This window comes from Octodon degus, unplaced genomic scaffold, assembly GCF_000260255.1.
Source record: "Octodon degus isolate 3935 unplaced genomic scaffold, OctDeg1.0 scaffold00208, whole genome shotgun sequence".
Taxonomy (NCBI): domain Eukaryota; kingdom Metazoa; phylum Chordata; class Mammalia; order Rodentia; family Octodontidae; genus Octodon; species Octodon degus.
In genome coordinates, this window is record NW_004524784.1 from 3,912,709 (window position 1) to 3,933,418 (window position 20,710).

Consider the following 20,710-nt stretch of genomic DNA (forward strand, 5'->3'; position numbering starts at 1 on the left):
AATGCAAACAGGATTTTGGCCCCAGAAGGTTTCAATACAAAGGATAATATGTATCACAGTACTCGGTGATTAAAAGGTCTTGTATTTCAGAATGAAATAAATTTTTGTTTCACGTGCTTAATTTGGCAGGCATTGGGGAGAAAAATTTAACCGCAAGCCTCAGTGCTGAAGGCTGCTGTCGGTGTCCCTCTGACAGGCTGCTGTTGTAATGCTCAGCGGGACGCACAGCTTCGAAAATGCACACTGCAGACTGTCTCATGTCAGGCCTGCCTGTGCGCCTGTGACGCCTGCTTCAAGTTCACTTATACAAAGCAAACTTGTTAAACGATAAAACTCCCTGCACTGTGCTTCCCCAAACACTTCCTAAACAGAACAGTCCCTGAGGGTGAAGTGGGCTGCACTAGCATTTCTGTAAGGGAGAAAACTGGAGTTAATCCCAGGATAAAAAAAACTTGATGGAATAACATCCTATATGTGGTATCAATTTTGGGTAATAAGAGATGCTAGACACTTACCATAAAATCGGTTCTGTTTCCCCAAAAAGCTAAGCCATAAATTTGATACACGGAAAGGCAAATTAGTGATTATGGATAAAGTTCACAAGGAAGTAGCTAAGATAACAGGTGTTTTCTCACAAGAGTACATATAACAGCCTTCTTTCACAACACCACTCGTTGTCCACATAAGTTCTTGGCTTAGGAAATGATCTAACAGGTCATTACTAACTTTTGATTTCCACAACGAAAGCATTAAGAAGGTATATGTCTGTGGCCAGCATTCAGATATGAGAGTTTTGTAATATTAATTCTGAATTTCTGCATGTAAAATATGGAAAGAAAACACACCTCAACACATTTATGAAACAGTGCTATAATTTAGAAGCATGATACTGGATAAGGTTTACTGTAATTCTATCATTTAAAACTGTTACGGTTAGTGAGATCCAGACGTTATTTTCCCTAAATAAAAGCTGGTACGCAAAATATGAAATTTATTTGTTTTCTGATACTGAGATATTTTAATGAACACAGCTCCATGTCAAAGGTGACAACATGGTGTTCTTCCACATGCAGTAAAGTGACAGTTAAACTGTATGCAAAATTACATCTTCCCAGTAGGTCTGTTACAAGCTGGGAGTGGTGGAACAAACCCATAATCCCAGGACAGCTAAGGAGAATTTCAAGTTGAGGCCTCACTTAGGCCATTTAGTGAAACCCTATATCGAAGTTAAAGGGGTGGGAGCGCTGGAAACATAGGTCAGTGCGAAGGTCCTAGGTCCACCACTATTACAAAAAACAGAATCAAACAAACAACTCAAGAAATTTGCTAAATTCTATTGTTTCTTGTTTAATACTAACCTAATGAAAACCATTATTATAAGGATTATATTGTCTCAGCAGGTTGGCTCAAATCCAAGCTGTACACTGAATTTTAGCTATCTTCGCTCCACCTCAACTTTCCCTAGAACAGGCTTAATAAGAGTCGTTGGCTTAAAAAAAAAAATCCCATATCTAAGAGCACTGTTTTATGTGTGCTTGTGATACTGAAGTTTCAGTGAAATAAAGATTAATGTAAGGCAACTGACTTTATATATCATTTTTCAAACAGCAAAATGTCCTCAAACAACTCAGGGTTTCACTGTTGTCTCGCAGATGAAAATCTGGGAGGAGTCACACGTCATAAGGTGCCACAACTTCCTCCCTTTCACACTTCATGTGTACCAGTCAGGAAAAGTTTTATATTGATTAAAGTTGAAAAACACTACTTCTGGGCAGGGGTGCAACCTAGTGGTCCAGTACTTGTCTAGCACACAGGAGGCCCTAAATTCCACCCAAACGGAGGAGAGAGCACTCCAGGAAATTCTGCCATGGTTTACATACTAGGTTCTTTATATATTTGTGACACACAATAATTACTTTCATTTTGGGGAATTAATAGGTAATATCTTGATCATGTTTTATTCCACTTTCTCCCTTTCCCAGGCCCCACTGGTCATCTTAGAATAGTCAATCTCTTGTTTCTTATCATCTCTCCTTTATTTTGCTCTTCAAATTATACTCTGGGTTATCCTCTAAAAGAAATCATGTGATATTTACCTTTCTATGTCTGATTCATTTCAATGGACATTATAGCCTTAAGATCCATATGTTTTCCTATAAATAACTAAAATTTACCCTTCTGTATGACTAATACTCCACTGCACACAAAGGGTTCTTATGTCTTGCATAGATATCCCCTGGTATGATAAGCAGATTGCTTATTCCATCAGGAGCAGTAGTGTTTCCCTCAATAACAGACGTCACCTTAACCTATATGGAGAATAGACTGGATTTTAGTGACTGTCAAGTCCAGGGTTTTTCTCATGCAGTCTACTGCTGAATGAATTTCCAGAGGAGGATCCAGAAAAGCTTAATGAGAAATGAAATTCTTGTAAACACTAAAGCCAGTGATAAGCCAAATCCTTATTCTTTTAATTTTACGATCCCCAAACTTTTATTAATGCCATTTCTTCACCTGCCCCCATAGCTGGGTCTTGTAGAGCTAACCTTCTGTTTGGTCTTTACCTCAAATCCCCCTTTTATAAAACACCTCTGGTCCACAAGGTGGAAGTTACTGGTTCTGCCTTTAATTTAGGGTCTGAGAAACCAACTCTGCTTCTGCCTGGAGGAAACCTGGCCCTGCATTTGGGTGGTGGGATGGGTGTGCTTAGCGTTGGCTGGCAAAGGGACTTTGTTCCATCCTGGGATAAGAGGAATTTTAATAGAAAAAAGTTAAATCCTCAGCTTAACAACACTCAACAATCTCCCTTTTAGATGAGGCCACAGTGGAAAGGGAAGCACTTTCTAAGGCAGAGGTAACAAGGGTTTCCAGGACACACTGCTGTGCTTTTGTATCTTCCACTGGGGCTGCTATCCTTCCTATCTCGCCTTTAACTGCAGCCCAGAGGACCAGGCAGAGGTACAGCATAATTATAATTTGTTACAACTTAAACATCACAAGAAAATGCTGAGGACTGGTTTGGGAGGGTATTTTTAGATGTACGAGTATTAATGATTAATTCTGTCAAACCTTCAGTCAGTAATAGGTAAAATGTCAGAGCCGGTGACAGTTGCTTAATTGCTAGTGCAATTTACAATGCATAAGAATTGACAAGACGGCTTTTTGTAGCCCATTATCAAAGTGTCAACAGTGATTATTGCCAATATAGTTACACAAATGCCAATTGCAGGGCAGCTGTTTTCTTTCAAATGGGTTCCACGGAGAAGGTTGTATGTTAAAAGGAATCTTCCGATTGTGACCTTGTGACTTTATTACATAGGCTTTACTTTAGCTAATAAAATCAGACATGAGTTTTGAGAAGAACTGTGCAGAATGATGAACAAAATGCATATTTGTGTAAATCCCCAGGACTCTCTCTCTCAAGAACATGGGCTTTTTAGAGAGTCAGGTCAAAGCCCCCAGAGATCAAGTGAGTCCGGTTATGTTTTCTTTTACTTGCCTGGATTCCCTGCTGAGTAGCTTGCTAGCTGGCAGCATGCTAAGACTGTCATTTATAAAAGGCAGTCCGCTCAGCTATAATTACTAATTTGATGTCACACTGGAATTGCAGGGCAGCTGTGAAAAGATCGACCACCAGGGAGATTCGTATTTCTCTGTCTCATTTAGAGGAGGCGAAACTGCTGGAGCCATGAAAGGAAGATGCCCTTCCATTAAAATGGAAAGAATTAAGGAATAAAACAAGTCATAGCAGCTGTCAGAATCTGACAATGTTTTTTTTAAGCATTGCTCTGCTTTTTTTTTTAAAAAAAAATTCAAGACATCTGTACATGCATGTTCTGATACTTGTTGCAATGAAAGTGATTTCATTATTGTTAGAATATAACTTCTTTCTTTCAGTTCCATCTTCATTATTATGTTAATTCAAATTGCACTAATTATGTGTCAAGTTGAAATCCAAAGGATGGAACTTATCTGCACCTATATCACTAAATATTTGAAATGACAGTTTCAAAACTTGTCATCAACAAGTTAAAAGCATGGGAAATTAAAACAGTTATAATGACTCCAATGAAAGAAAATCTATGAAGAGTAGGAACTGAGCTTACTAATAACTAACATTACCATGTCAATGGAGTCTGCAAATCATTTTTGCATTGTAGCAATCATTTTGCATGGAATGTTATTACATAGGATAGTAAGGAAACTAATCTTTTTGCAAATCATTTAGTCTCATTTTCAAAAGGTTAAAAGGCAGAAAAAATGTTTTTAGCCTTCTGCAAATATTTTGAAACCTCAGGTACTACTGCTCTCACAGCATTTATCATTTTATTTGTGAAGGCAAAGGATGGTATACTTTTTTAAAAGTCAAAAATATTAACTCATGGAAAATAACTTAAAAACCCAACATTTTAAAGAGTTATGCTTCATTAATACACTTTATTTGATCTATTACAGTTGAGTAAATTTCTAGATTATAAATAAACTGTGGGAGAGAGATGTCCTACCACCAGGGCAGGTGCACTCTGTTCACCATCAATTTATATTACTTCTGCATTCCACACTTCAAGCTATTTCCTCTCCCACTTGCAGGGAGCATCTGTAACATACAAGGGCGGCTGAAGTGGCCTTTGGAGCCTTTGCCTTCTGCAAGAGGAACTATCAAAACACAAAGCTGTAAAGAAGTACATAAAGAAAAACAGATGTGCAAATTTGTAAAATTCAAATTGAAACCCAATGATATCATCCTAGAAAAATTTAATTAAAAACAAAACACAATAAAATCCTTCAGTCTAGCTCTCAAATGGAATAGATAAGAGAGGGCAACTTCCCAAGCAGAAGGGTGGGGCTGCGGGTGTGGCTCCGTGTCAGGCACCTGCCCAGCACACACCAGCCCTGGGCTGCTTCCTTAGCACAGCACAACAACACAGCTGATAAAGGAAAAAGTAGGAGACCAGAGGTACCTTGCATGTCAGCACATGATGCTTTGAGTTGATTTAGATTTATATACAGGGAACTACTCCCCCAATTGTTATTCAGACCAACCTTTGAAGACAACTCTGTCTATAATCTTGCATAATATTAAAAGTAAATGTGACTTAACATGACCAACAAGTCAGGAAGAGATAAAAAGATGTGGTCTCTTAATCCCTATTTTTTTTTTAGGGTACTGGGGATTGAACTCAGAACTCTGCACTTGTCAGGTAAGTACTTATTCTACTGAGCTATCTCCCTTGGCCCTTAATCCCTAATTTGTAAAGCAAGAAAATACTCCACTCATGATTTAACATTTTATAGGGGAAGAGTTCGAAGCTCATCCAAGCCAACATATGACCAGTGAGAAAGCCGACTCAGAGAAGTGAGGACGGTTTCGAAGGCCACATCTGGCTGATGGGGGCAGTGTGGCCTTGGGATGTTCTGAGCCCTGGCTGCTATCTGTGTTAAGTGTGCTGTGCAGCTGGTTGGGTTTCCAGAGCTTGTTGCGTGTGAAATGTTTGTTTCACCCACACTGCAACTAATCACTGCTTCCTCATTTAACAGCATGTGGTAGGGAAGTGAGGGAGAGCACTCCTCAAAGCACAGTTTGCATTGGGAGCAGCTGCAGGGAAAAGGCAGAATCCTAGTGGTAGAAGCTGAGAAGGATCAACAGGAAAGGTGCCGTGCCCATTTGTGGTCTAGATGCTTACCTTTTCTTTGTCACTTGCCTCTCTAGCCACTGTGGAGCCCTGAAACACAAAGAAATAATAAAAATGTGCACATATGAGGCATGGGTTTCATATGAGTATGTTATGAAGACGGCCCTGGCCAGCACAGTAATGGACGAATAGAGCCCTTCTCTGCGGCACTCGACTCAGCCTGTTCTCCTACCCAACAACAGCTCTTGGTCGGTCTGTGGCCTTCCCCGCATTCTTGTCTCTTGCCCACTCTTCTCCAGCCCTGTTCCTGACATGCTCACCTGTCTGGTCTTTTTCTGGTTCTTATCCAGCTGTTGAAAGTCAGAAATCCTGAGATTCACTAGAACAATAACTTTTTTTTTGTTGGGACAAGGTCTTGCTATGAAGCCCAGGCTGGCTTCAAGTTCGCATCTCCTGCCTCAGTCTCTTGAGTGTTGGGATTATAGGCATTCAACATGCCTGTCATGAACAATAGCTTCCTAACCACTGGACCAAAGCCATATCAATTGCATCAATTACCAAAAAAGATGGGTCTCACTATCTTCACAGAGGGAATGGCCATCAGCTGGCCACAGAGACTGCTGGGATACGAAATGTTCCCTCCTCACACTATGTCTTCCAGATGCAGGCACATCCTGACCTGTGACTGCCTTCTCTGTAACACGTTCTTCCAGGATTCCAGTTGCTAAGGGAGTTCTAGTGTATAGGCGAGTCCCCTGAGGTCACATTTTGGCCCTGTTACTTCGACTGCTCATTCAGAGACACATGTTTACTGTTTACTTGTACCTTCTTTGTGCCAGGACCTGTGCTGAGCCAACAGGGAAGTGGACAACAACATAGTCCATGACCTCAGCAATGCTCAGCCCACCTCAGAGGTTCTCAAAGTGCCACAGAGCACGACACCCACTTCAGATGCTGACAGGGAGGCTTTGAGGGAAGACTTTAAACACATTTTTTTGTAGAAGAGTTTAACACAGAAGAAGTGGGAAAAAACTTGTCCAATGGCTTCCTGAATCCGCTAACACAAGCACTACTAATTCTCTGGTGCTCCATGGCGGGGTCACAGATGCTCTGTGTTTACTGTGTGGGTGGAGAAGGATCACAACCAGTTACTGGTCTCCTTCCCTGTCCAGCTGTGGGTACCCAAGCTAATACTAGGTCAGTGGAGCCATTTGTCAACCTCACCGCTTCTTAATTACACAGCTACTGCCCTGGTCAATCATTAAAAGAATTTGTATTTGACTTGGGCAAAGTGAAAGCAGCTCCTAACTTAGCTATTTGTGGAGAGCTCAAAATTTATACACTATCTCCAGCTCTCAGCAAGTAGCTCAGGTGCTGATAAGACCGTGTGGAGCCTGACAATCACATGTATAGAACCTGGGACTGACCAAGCTCCTGGAATGGTGGCCGTGAGAGCCTAATGGCCACCCAGGGAAAGGCTCAATGTGCCTTGGGGACCAGGCATGGGAGCACTATGCTGACTTGGCAAAGGAATCATTTATGACAGGACACCAGCCACAATGCACTCAGCCCAAGTGCAGTGCCTGTCATTTGCAACCATCTACTTTCCTTGCTTTGGGGATTCTTGAGCAGAGGCCACAGGTAGTTTCCTTCACATAGCGAGGACCAAGGAATTAAAAAGGCGGTGGAGATTTGTAATACAAGCGCATCACCTATGCTGCTGGGCCAGAAAAGAATTATTTACATTTGTAAGGGCCAGCCAGATAATTCAGTGGATTAAAGCACCTGCTCAGGCAGACTCATAGATCAGTTCATCCCTGGCATGCAGTGACAGCCCTGCCCCAGGGGCACACTGAGGTGTTGATTGAGACTGGGCGTTGTGGTGCGCACCTGTAATCCCAGCACTTGGGAGGCTGAAAACAGTAGAATCACTAACAGTCTGATCTGTGTAGTGACCTACACAGATCTACCCTTTAGACCCTGTACTAAATACGTTAAAAAAATTTTACATTTGTATTCCTAACAAAGTTGGAGGTTTGTCTGCATTTTCCTCCCTACAGTATAATTCTCCCAACTTCTGATTCTCAGGAGAGCTTCAATTCTATGCAAGTGCAGATCAATGGAGGTGTGGGGAATTCATCCAAGTTTAAATTCATGTAAAGAAAAGCATTAGAAAAGTAAAACTAGGGGCTAGGGATATAGCTCAGTGGTCTAAACATCTGCCTGGCAAGTGCAAGGACCCAGGTTTGATCCCTGGTACCGAATGCCATGCCAGCCCTGCACTCCATCAGTCACCAAGACTGGGAGTTTTGGCGCTTACCTGTAACCCCAGCGCTGGGGAGGCTGAAAACAGGAGGATCACTACTAGTCCAATCTGTGTAATGAGATCATGTACCACATAAATAAATTAAGGATTTTTAAAAAAAGGTTAAGAGGTTAAAACTAGGTGTTGGAGGGCTGGTGATATTGCTCAGTGGACTAAGTGTTTGCTTAGGTAAGTGCAGGGGCCAGGTTCGATCCCTGATACTGCATGCTGCCCTGGCCCTGACCCTGGGCACGCTGAGCAGGTGATGGAGTCTAGGCATGGTGGCACATGCCTGTAATTCCTGCACTAGGGAGGCAGAAATCGGGAGGATCACTAAGAATCCAAGCTGTGTAGTGAGACCCTACAGAAAAACAAAACAAAACAAAACTTAAAAAAAGTCTAAGTGTTCGAGCCATGAAATGATGCCAAACATACAGGTCCAACTGCAATGGAAGTACTAGTGAGAACAGAATTCACTGATTCTACAAACCAAAGCAGGATCATGAAATGTAAGGAAAATTAAGGTAATTTCCAATTTACATCTAGCTATGGTTACTAGATACCTACTTGTGAGGGGCAATGACTTAGGCATTTCACAGGAAATAAATGAATACATAGCATGAAATACTTGTCCAGTGGGCATTCATGTACTGGCAAATGGAAATGGATGTGGTAACTACTTCTATATGCTGCATGTGACACATACATGTTACTTAATCCTTCTGCCAAACCCTGGAAACTCAGGTAAAATCATGCCTGTTTTAACAGATGAAAAGGACTCATAAATGCTGAGCGACTCAAAGCTAATAAATCATAAAAGCAGTTTCACAGGCCACCCAGCTTTCCCACGTGGGAAGGTCAGAGCAGTGGCTGCAGTCCTGCATTAGTGACAGCGCGGGAGGCAGCACTGCAGCAGGCAGGGAGGGCTGTGGGTGGCAGGGACCCTGCCCCAGTGCCATGTGAGAAGAACTAAAAGGCTAGAGGCAGCGTGAGGGACAGAGCGGGGCAAGGCAGTCTGCAAGTTCACACTCAGACCCTCTCCTTTACTTAGACCAGCATTTCTCAAGATGGGCTCTGCAATGTCCAAACTACTCTCATAATAATATCCAGACCTCACTTGTCTTCACTGTCTTGATATTCATGTGGACCTTGCAAAAGATAGTGGGTGGTGAAGCTGCTGGCAATGAGCCCAAATCAAGCAGGGGTATGAAATGATATTGGTAGTGTTTGTCATTAAAAATAAAAACCAAACCAAACCAAAACCTTAGCATCACTGAAGAATGTTCCCGATGAAGCAAAAAATCGCATTTCATTAGATCTTGACTCTGGGGGGCATGTCTTTCCTACTCTGTGCAGAAATATTCTATTTATAAAGAAAGGGTCTCTTAGGAACCACCTCTGTTGCATTTGCAGTTCTCAGGTGGACGAGCCATATTTTTCATGAAACAACATCTTCACTTGAAAGAACAACTGACAATCTGTATTTGTTCAGATCTGAGAAACTGACAAATATTTGCTCAACAATGAACAAAGCTGCTAGCCTTGTCTGGGCTGTGGAAGGGGGTGCTATGTACTGTCATCTCAGGAAATAAATAACACAATTTGTTTCCAAAGATAAAGAGCTTTCAAGTGAAAACCAGAACTGTGAAAAACTTGTATCAGCCCTGAGCTTGCCAGCTTCCAATATTACAACTTTTCCAATGAGACTGGTGGTTGATGATACTAATGGAACTTTTTTTTTTTTTTTAACCTTATTGGGGATTGAACCCAGTGCCTTTTCAGAGTTATATACCCAACCCTTTTAAATTTCGAAGATAGTTCTTGCTGAGTCGTTCATGTTGGGCTAGAACTTGAGATACTATTGCTTTATTTCCTTAGGGCTAGGACCATGGGCATGGGCTGGCTTTTGCTTCTATGTGTCATAAAATGTATGTCAATATTTGGAAGGCCATAGAACTCAGTGAACCAATATGTTTCTAACAAGTGTAGGACTATAAAACTGTACATTCAGGCAGTGTTCGCAGAGAGCACAGGCTTTTAGTAATGACATTGTAATTGCAAGGAAATGTTACTATACCTGCTCAGTTAAAATACAGCAGACTCCATCACAATACAATAGTACCTCAGTTCACAAATGCTTTGGTTTGCAAACTGAAGCATTTGGCAAAATTTTGTTTTTATTTGCAAACTCTGCATCCAGTGACAACACAAAATGGCCATCTTTCCAAAAATAATGGAATGAGTTAAGTTCATGAACTGAGGAACTGAGTTACCACTGTAAAGTGTTTCAATTTTTTTTTTTTTTTAAGAGGTAATAAGTGTTTTGGGCTTTTTTGTTATAAAAAAAGAGTAAAATGTTCACTGACATGATCTTAGTCCACAATGTAACTGAACTTTGAGACATAATTATCCAGTTTTTGTGTGGCATTAAAGAAGACTATCACAACTCTCCCACTGGCCAAAAGTGCCCTGAAGCCATTCGAGGAACAAAAAAAAAAAAAAAAGAAGACTATCAATGACCCGAAAAAGCTATTAATCTCACCCTTTTCAACTACTCATATGATTTGTACATCAAATTTTCTTCTCTTATTTCAACCAAATAGCACTGCAATATACTGACAGTATAATCAGATGATATTACAACTGCCTCATTAATTCAGACATTATAGATATTTGCAAAAATTGCAAAACAATGCTACTTGTCCTACTATATTTTTCTTTTCTTTTAAGAGGTATTAAGAAAAAAAGAAAGAAAGAATTTTTCTTTCTTTTCCTTTTTTTTTCCAGTACAGGGGATTGAACTCAGGACTTTGCATTTGCCAGGCAAGTTCTTATGCTGCTGAGCTATATCCCTGGTCCCTAACTTTTGCTTTTTGAAAAAGTTATTTTTCATAAAAAAGTTAAGATGAAATGCTTACTCTACTGAACTTTTACTGTTTCTTATATTAATGTCTAATACTGTAGACATCCATAGATACAGTCTACATAATTAATGCAAAAGGGTTCTAAGACCAAAAAATCTTGAGAACCAGCTGTCAAAGATCGGAGGTAGACATATTTCCATGGGTCAGAGGGCAAATATGTCAGTATTTCTTACTCATAATAGTCTTTATAGTGACCGCTCCACTCTGCCATTATAGTATAAAAGCAGCAATCAACACTACAGAAACGATAGGCTTGGTGGGATTCCAGTAAAGCTTTATTTACAGAAATGGCTCCTGAGTTGGATTTGCCATGCAGGCAGGTCACAATTTGCCTGTTTCTAACTTGGACATTCTTCCCCTGATTCAGTGATACTAGAAGTCATCTCAGGTCTCTGTCTGAATTTCTGGGCTCCCTCACTCACAAGTCATTGAAATCACCTCCTTCTGGGCTATCCCCTCTCTTAGGAATCATCCCTCACTTCCTGCAAGTCTGCTCCAATGTTGCCTTCCCAGACAAACTTTCTCTGACATCCTATACAATTATATCACACCTCTTTAATTCTGTCTGTAGCATTCATTACTGCCTTAAAATACTATATGACTTACTTTTACTTTTTATCTGTCTTTTTCTACCAAAATGATCAGTCCCTGAGTGAAGATTTGGTTTGTCATGTTCACCACACTATTCCCTGTGCCTAGTACAGCAACTGGCAGGTGGCTGGTAATAAATAAACAGACATTTCTAATATGGAAAAGTGTCTTTTAGTAAAGCCAATAAGCACTGATGGTTTAACCTGAAGGGGGTGCTGCCCGTTGGCATTCTAGTACTATTCCTAAGTTCTGAACATCTCCCAAGCATCTTGTAAGATTAGATATGACATGTATATGTAGATAAATAAACTTAATTTGCTTAACAAAAATGAATAAAGTCAATCTCACCTTTAAGTCATATTTTCTATATACAGATAAGCGATGGCTAAACACATTTCTTGTCACAATCACATATATTTCAACTCCATCCACATTCAGCCGATACATGCCCAAGAACTGGGGGAGAAGGGTAATCCCATGACATTCTACTATATACTGTGCAGGAGAGAAAGAAAAGAAAAAATCCAATCAAAACATGCTTGTTTAGGTGTATATTTATACAAGAGATAATCTCTATTAAAGATCTATTTAAAAAAATGATCACCATTGCACTGCTCACCCAGTTTACCATGTGTACCCAGATCAGGAAGTTCAATTTTATCTCCAAAGATCTTTTTTCCTAGCATTCTGAACTAATTTTTAAAGTCAAAATGTGGACATGATAGTCCAATACAGGAGAAACACAAGCAATGGGCCCATTCTGAAAGCCCTTGTAAGTGAACAACACATTGAGGACCCCAATCTTCCACTGCAGAAGCCCTTGTGAGGGTTTTACGCTGCTGAGGCAAAGTGACCTAGCCCCAAAGATCAGCTTCTTTAATGGCATTGAAGTCAAACTTAAACAGAAAAGGTCAGGGTCAGGTGTTAAGATGCCTAGGTTTTCTATTTCTCAGACTTTATTGCTGAGAGCTAAGCAGCCTAAAAGAGCAGAATTGTGAGGGGCCCCCGCTCTGGAGCCTGCTGGACAAATCCCAGGCGGACACCATCCCCAGTGATGGCGGCAGAAGCCAAGTCTGTGACGAGCACACACCCAAGCCACAAGATGGAGCTCCTTCTCCTGGAAGAGGTCCCAAGGGAAAGCTAAGTTTTCTTTAAAATGGGGAAAAAGAGGATGGTAAATGTCTTTTTAGTCCATGACACATGTCAAATTTCCAGATTAATGAACACCATGAACATCAGAATTCCAGTTTAGTAAACACGGTACACATTGTGCATATTTACACAGAGATGCCTGAAACACTGTTCACTACATGGATAATGGTTGTGTTTGGGAAAATTCTGATCTTTTAAAAAATCACATGTATTGCTTTACTTTTCTTAAAAAAATGCTTATTTAATAAAAAGAATTAGGATGTCTTGTCAAGCCTGGCAACATCTGACCATCTTAAGAATTAATAAGCCCTTAGACTTTCTCTTAATCATTAAATTAAAGAACGTCAGTATCTGAACTTGATTTTTTTTTTTTTTCTATTTTGGACAAATTTTAAAGTTGTTTCTGTCCCCTTTTCTTACCAACAGTAACTGAGCTATATTCCGAGTAGACCTTCATCTTACTTGTTATTTGAAATCAAATGACTGGAACATTTTTTATTCCTCTTTCAAAACGTAAGAAATTGTCTTGTATTTTGCTAATGTACAACAGGCAGTAAATAGTTCCTGGTTGAATAGAAAATTTTTCACATGTGATCTAAGAAATTGAAAGGGTGGCAGATCCCACCCACCTCTGGAAAAAAGTGGTTGGATGGGCCTGGGCCTGAACATACTGCAGGCACCTGTGCCATGCACATACGTGGGAGGGAGGCAGGTTTGTGAAGGGGGCCACCACTTGCCAGCTGTGGGATCTTGAGCAGCTTACTAAATTACTCTGAAATTTTGGTTTCATTTGCCAGAAAATGAGTACTAAAATGCCCACCTCCAAGGTGGTTGTGAGGACGATAGTAAAACTGCATGTCAAAATACCTAAAGCCATAGAGTGTCTCACCTACACTCTTCTTCCAATGGAAGATGACAATGCTCCAACTTTCATGTAAAATCCTATTAAGAAATTATGTTACATCTATGTGCTTTGTGCTCCAAATCTCCTGGGTCTGCTCAGCAGATGCTGTGGGATTTTGTGTGTGGAAGATTTTGTGTGTGTGATGGGTATTTGAGGCCTGCAAAACATGCCCCTGGCTTGGGCAACAGCTACGCGGGCCCTCTTCGTGCTGTTCTGCTCAGAGCACTGTCATCTTGGATTATTGGTAGATGCTCTGCCAGTAGAAAACATCTCTGTGCAGAGCTACAGCGAGCCTGGTTCACAAAGGACACTAATCGCGTTAACAGATGTTGAAGAAACCTTTTTGAGTATTATACCAGAAATTGTTCACAAGCATTTTTTTTTTAAAGGGATAAACACGCACTTAGATTACATTCCATAACACCCCTCACTTTAAGATTTACAACATAGAGCAACAACAAGAAAATTCAGATCAGATTGGATACCCTATCAACAGGCTTCTCCAAGTACTTATTCTTAAATAGCTGGCTCATCTATGGGCTCTGATAAATACCCTGAAAAATACAGATCGCATGAATTTCAATATAAGTTACATGAACTCCTGAATCATATAAATATGTACAAAACTACAAGACTTCAGTACTGCTGGGCTAAAGTTGGGCCAAAGGTGTAGAAAGCATTTATGGATCAAAATTTTACAGAACAGAAAATGCTACGCATCAACTCAGTTCTGGATGGGGACACTGGGAGAAGGATGCACTGTTGCTTTTCCACTGAGGGACACTGGCTGGATGTCAGGCTCGAGGGCTGGAACCGCTGTGCTTGGGCATAATGTGCTCCTACGTGCAGGTGGCAGTACAGCTGGCTGAATGCTCATCCTCACTGCTCCCCAGCTGGTGCAGGAAAAGCTACCCACGAACTTGGAACCCCAGTTGGCATCTGTGCTGGGGTAGCCTACACACAGAAACAGCTGGAGGTGATCTCCAACCCAAGAACTAAACTCACAGCTTGGCGTTAGCTGGCTCATGCCACACGGCCTGAAGCGCTCTTGGGCAGGATCCATTTGCCAGCTGTGTGATCTTGGGTGAATTTTAGAACCTTCCTGTCTGTCTGCATTTGGAAACAGGGGTAATGACAGCACTTAATCCACAGGAGTTTTGTGATGATTAAATTAATTACAAGTTCTTAAAACAGAACCTGCAACATAAAAAGTGTACCAAAGTGTTATTTGTAACTCGAGCTTTCTCCATTTTCCTGAATCCTTGAAACCCTTTCATCACTCTCCATATTCATTCATTGACCCACTTTAAAAATGCTTATTCAGCCTTCATTACATGCCAAGTGGTGTCAACGACAGAGCAGGGAACACAGACCTGGTTCTTGTCCCTGTACAGCTTATCCCACAGCAGCAGAGAAAAGGGGAAAGACTGGAAGAAACCAGGCTGAGCTTTCCACTGCCAAAGCTCTCTGGCAGACGTGCAGGGGTCGCACCACCTGCCATACCCTCCCCAGATCAGGCTTCCTTCCATCCTAGGGCCAATCTTGCTTGGCTCTTAGGTATCATCCCCTCTGCTCAGAACACACAACCTCCTCTCCACTAGTAACTCTTTGGCAGTGCTTAAATGTGCTGAAGATTCTTTCTCAGAACAAAACCCAACAGAAAAATACTTCTACAGTGCAGACACAAATGAGAACAATCTCCTGGCCCTGACTGGGTCTGGCCAAAATATACCATTTGAGGGCAAGTGAGGACAGCTACATATGCCACTCAGTAGGTATTTGGTGATATTAAGGAATTAATTGTCAGTGCAGTAAGATTTATGTTTCTGAGAAGCACTTTAAAATATTTAGAGGAAGTGGTAACAGCATTTACTTTAAAATTATTTAGCAAAATCCAAAATGATGCAGACACTGTAAATGTTAGTAACTGCTAAATCTAAGTGACATGTCTGTAACATTCTATTTGTTTGAAAATTTTTATAGCTAAAAGTAAAAATAAATAAAATCCCTTATCTGACCCACTTTTCTTCATCTATAGATTCTCTTTCAACCACTTTTTGAAAGATCTCTGAGCACTGACTGTGTTTTTCCTTACCCCCCTCCACTCTGGGTCTCACTGCACGCTGAGTCTTGTCATCCTACCTCCCAAGAGCACCTGCTGCCATGCACACCAATGACCCCAGGAGACCAAACACACAGACGCTCCTCAGCCCTTCTCTGGCTTGTGACTCTGCTCCTCAGGGTCTCTAAGGATGCTCCATTTTGGCTTCTGAAACACCATGTCCTCCTGGTTTCCTCCTTCCACTCTGCCTATCCGCTTTCTCCCCACTGGGCAGTTCTTCCTCACCTAGGTACCACTGGATGGGGGATTTCTTTGGGGGCTTGATGTTGGCAGGCTTACTGCCTCCCAGCCCACTGTGCGCCAACTCCGCGCCCTCCCCTTTCGTCTTTATCTCTGTTGGTAACCTCCAAACTTACTGTGTCCAGTCAAAACCTTTCCTTTGGGCTTCACACCCACAGAGGGTTTAGTTACTTTAACAAGGCTGCTTGGTCTCACATAAGCTCCATTAAGGTAGCACTGTGTTCATTTTCAGCATAAAATCTCCAGCTCTGTGTAGAGCCTCATATCAAAAAACACTTAATAAATAATTATTAAAGAAATAAATGGGTGAAATTTAAAGAGTAGTCCAAGATAGTTCTTACATTTATTCTCTGCTACATTTATAATTAATACCATGATTCTGATCGCTGGGTGTTATAAACATAAAAATTGTGGGGTTTGAAAGCAGAAAAAATTCAATGTGATTTAGGATGAAGGGGAAACTCAAGACTTTTTCATGATGACCATAATGAATGAAAAATGTTACATGGGGAAAAGCAGGAAACAAAGACGGCATGTGTCAGCCTCAAAAGGAAAGGGGATGTTGCAAAATAACTGTGTAAGGGTAGAAAAGCTGCTGGTCGCCGTGGGGATGGTGTGGGCACACTGCTCACTGTCTCCTCTCTGCACGGCAGGCACCAGGAGAGGAAGGGCAGACTCACAACTCTAGCCACAGCAATGTGCTACTAAATAAGGGCAAAGCACAGCATGCGACGATTTTAGAATGCAGTGACAATTCTCCTCAGCAGTCCCAAGTGTATGTGAACTGATGAAGCTGACACATGATGTGACCACTGTAAAGGGAAGGCTCCCGTGTGTGTCTGAAGTCAGCCCCTCCTCCCTCCCTCAGCTCACCCCAGAAGGAAAGGTGTAATTTGCATGATGCTGCGGAGATGTGATGCACAGGGGGCAGTCCTGCTGCTCTGGAAGAACTGGGAAGAAGGGGGCAGAAGAGCAAGCAGGGAATAGATGAGAGAGACCCAGGAGGGAGGGATGGGGGGAAGAGGAAGGGAGAGGGAGGGAGAGAGGGAGGCCTCGGGAGCATCAGGTAGGCTCCTAAAATGCTGTTTGAGAAATAGTTTGGTCTTAAACACATTATGGGAACTCCTAGTTTCAAGGACCCTCCTTAAGATACTTTCCAAAAATGAATAATGCTGTGTATATTTGTGCCTTTGTTTACACAGTACGGTAATATTTCTATAAATATAAAAGATTGAACATTATTTCTACCTTTTGTGGCTTTTAGGGTTGTAACTCTAAGAACTTTCCCTAGTAAGAATTTAAGTTTTTTTTTTTTTTTAGTACAGGGTCTACAAGGTCTCACTACACAGACTGGACTCATAGTGATCCTCCTGTTTTCAGCCTCCCAAGCGCTGGGATTACAGGCTCGCACCACCATGCCCAGTCTCATTGGCCATCTCAGCATGCCCTGGGGGTGGGGCTGGCACAGCACACCGGGACTGAACCCAGGCCACTGAGCTCTGTCTAAGCAGGTGCTTTAGTCACTGAGCTATCCGGCCAGCCCCTCCCTTATAAGGACTTAGACATAGAAAAATTAATGAAATAACTTGTCAATAAATACTTCAAAAATAATAAAAGCAATGCCACTTTTACTTTCATAATTATTTGGCTTCCTTAAATATTTCTTCTACATTATCTACTTCTAGCACTATATATTCAATTATAATTTAAGGAATATTTGGTTTTTCCACTATACATGCTTAATTTCCAGAGTACAATGAAAAAGGAACCTCTCTTTAAGAAAGGTAAAAACATGCTTTTTTGGATATAGCTCAGTGGTACCATGCTTGTCTAGCATGCATAGGCCCTGGGGTTGATCCCTGGAGCTGCCAAAGTAAGTACTAATATTTCTTTCACTCAGTCGCTATTTGGTTACAGCTACCAGGCAACTGTTTACTCCTGGCTAAAGGACACAACCAGTGTTGGTGTCCCCTACCTGCTACATTAGTGTCTCAGTTGGTGCCCTCAAGACTTGGTTAACTCCTATCCTTGGCTACTTGGAGGTCTTACAGGAGATCAGGCTGCAAATGGACCAACACTGGGAAACAATGGTCACCCCGAGTATGGCTCAGAAATTAAGAGCATAATCAGACAAGACAGCCTTCCTCTCTGGGACAACATGGCATGCTATTTCTACCTTCCTGGCTTCCACAGGATGCAGTGTAACTCTTCTCAAACACATCAAAGAAGCAGTTTCGTACCTGTAACACTAGCTGTTAGACACTGCTGGCAACGACATGGAGCTTTCATATGAACAGGTGCTGAGTACTGACTCTCAACAGAAAGAGTAAATGTGATTATCAGCCACTCATAATCTTATGCAGCTAAACTGATCACAAATGTGTTGGGGTCAGCTTGCATTTTCTGTGTTCTACTCACTGCACTAGCTCTGTCTGCATTGTTAAGGACTGTTTTTATTAGGCACTGTTTCCTCTGGCACTGGCATAGCTGGTGGCCTCACGTCACCTCCCTGTATTATGTATCATGAAGTGCCTTCTGGTTTCTTTTGAGTGTTCTCAGAAACTTTTATATTTGTTGGTAATGTTCAGACTGTAACTAACATTTCCAACATGAACAGCTGTTACTGTTAGACAGCAGTAATAGTAAAGATTGTTTTCTTTCAAAAAAAAAAAAAAAAACGTACTTATAAATCAGGTCCTGGTGTTATCAATATACACAAATTTTCTGTCTTTCTTCATTTCCTTAGAATTTTTACTGGTAAAACTGAGGGCTTGGTAGAACAGAAATGTATTCACAAATTGACATCATGGAAGCACACTTAAAAAAATTTTGTATATGTATATATGTATATATATAATCTCCCCCTCCACAAGATCTTGGTTCCCCTTGCTTGTAGGCAGGCACTAAGAATAACAAGTATTATGAATCCCTGATTTGCTGTTTCTCATGCAGAATGAAATGCCACCAAGAGTTCACAGCTGACTGAAGGTTTCAGCAGAGGGTCCTAAGTGACAGCCGGCAGCAGATAAATATTTACAGCTCTGTACAACAGTGTGAATCTGGGCTCCGGCTGTCAGAGAGTGCTGTTATTATCAAGTTCACTCATTTCTATAAAGATACCTGAAGTGATAATTTAACATAGCATCATATTAATACTTTAAAGTCTTATTTTATTTAATGCTCTTTTTTATTTTAAGGAGAAAAAAAAAAACAATGAAAACGACGATACAAAATTTCCAGACACGATAATAGATTAGCAATGGTTAACACATTGCAAACTATTATCTTCAAATCAGTTGCTCAGAGTCATTTAATGGTTTTGAAAAGTTAAATTATCTGTAGTTCTTATTATGCCTCTAGCTATTTTACAGATCACCCCAATGAGACAGAGACAGAGACAGACACAGACACAGAGACACAGAGAGATGGGGGGGAGTGGAGGAAGCAAGAACAGCAGGAGGGAGAAAGGGAGGGAGGAGGTAGATAGACAGAGGAGGAAGGAAAGAAGGAAGGCCAGCCAGCCATACTGAAAATATGGACTGTTTTGTTCTAGAATATTCAAATAAATAAAAATCCAAACTCTCTTTGAATTCTTACCTTGGTTTGTTGAAGAATAATGGTCTATAAATGTCAGTAACTATATAGTAATTTATCCTGGTTTTAAAGTTTTGAAGTCAAAAGAGAAGTCATAAGGATGACTTCATTTAAGCAAAAGTAAAAACAAAACTCCAATGCTTTTCTTCAAGTTTTAGAAAATCAGGCTTAAAGGGAACAAAGATTCCTGGTAGTGTCTACAGCAACTCTTAGGTCTGAGACAGCCTTCATACTGAGCTCTATCCCAAGGCTTTTTTAATTTTTGAGACAGCGTCTTGCTGAGTCCCTAGATTGTTCGGGCTGGGCTCAAACTTTCATTCCTCTTGCCTCTGCCTCCCAGAATGTTGGAATTGCAGGTGTCTCCCTGTCAAAAAGTGACACCAATGCTGTACTCCTCCAGGGGAGGAGGGACATATACATGCCAAGGAGGGCCTAAAAATGTCAAGCACTCACCCTAAAATCCTCTTCTGAAGTTTGATATGCTAACTAAATAACATTGGGAGTTTAGGTTTTGGGGCATAGCTTCTGGATTCAACTAAAGTTGCTCATTATTCTAAAACATAAACAATAAGAAAGCATTTTAGGTTACTCTATCAATTTTTATCAAGTTAGCCATTTAAACTCTGCATTTCAAAGCTTAAAACAAGCTATCCTTAATATTTCCGTAAGTTACTTCTTAACCACTGTTATAGTTTGTGTCTAGTTGTCCCTCCAAAACTTCATGTAAGTCATGGGGTGATTAACTCAAGATCTACTGAGATTATGGGTGCAAGTGCTGCTGGGATTACGGGTGTGAGTACTACACCCTGCCTGGGGTGGATAGCCTAAAGGCAACATAATGGAGACAGACTTGCTCTCTGTTGTCATTGTTGCCACTGTCCTGACCTTTTGCTCTAGCTGTTTTGCTGTTTTCTGCCACCATGAACTGCTGCCCTCTGCCATGGGCCACTCTGCCTTGCAGCCAGCTGAGTATAGACTGAAGCTTCCATCAACTGTGAGCTAAATAACCTTAATTTTGGGGTGTTGAGTATTTGGTCCCAACAACAAGAAAAAAGTAACAGAAACAACCACTTACCCGGTAACTCCTTTGAAGTTACACTGTAAATTCTATAAAACTTCTTAAATTTTACTAACACTGCCTAAGTTTTATACTTAATCTTACTGAAAGGCTGTGAAACATTTGCCTTTTAATTTTAATTAAAGCTAAAGCTATGTGATACCCCAAAGAATTGAGGCCAATGAAAG

The 20,710-nt window shown here is 41.0% G+C and overlaps 1 protein-coding gene across 3 annotated transcripts in view; it reads right to left on the minus strand.

Annotated features, from left to right (window-relative positions):
- Pip4k2a (phosphatidylinositol-5-phosphate 4-kinase type 2 alpha) overlaps positions 1-20,710 on the minus strand; it is a 180,869-nt gene that overhangs the window by 21,779 nt on the left and 138,380 nt on the right. For all 3 annotated transcript variants that reach the window (XM_023704969.1, XM_004644754.3, XM_023704970.1), the window contains 2 exons: positions 11,802-11,948; positions 5,685-5,723 (listed from right to left, as the gene is read on the minus strand). In XM_023704969.1, the coding sequence (XP_023560737.1) occupies positions 5,685-5,723; positions 11,802-11,948 (186 nt within the window). The remainder of the gene's footprint in view (positions 1-5,684; positions 5,724-11,801; positions 11,949-20,710) is intronic.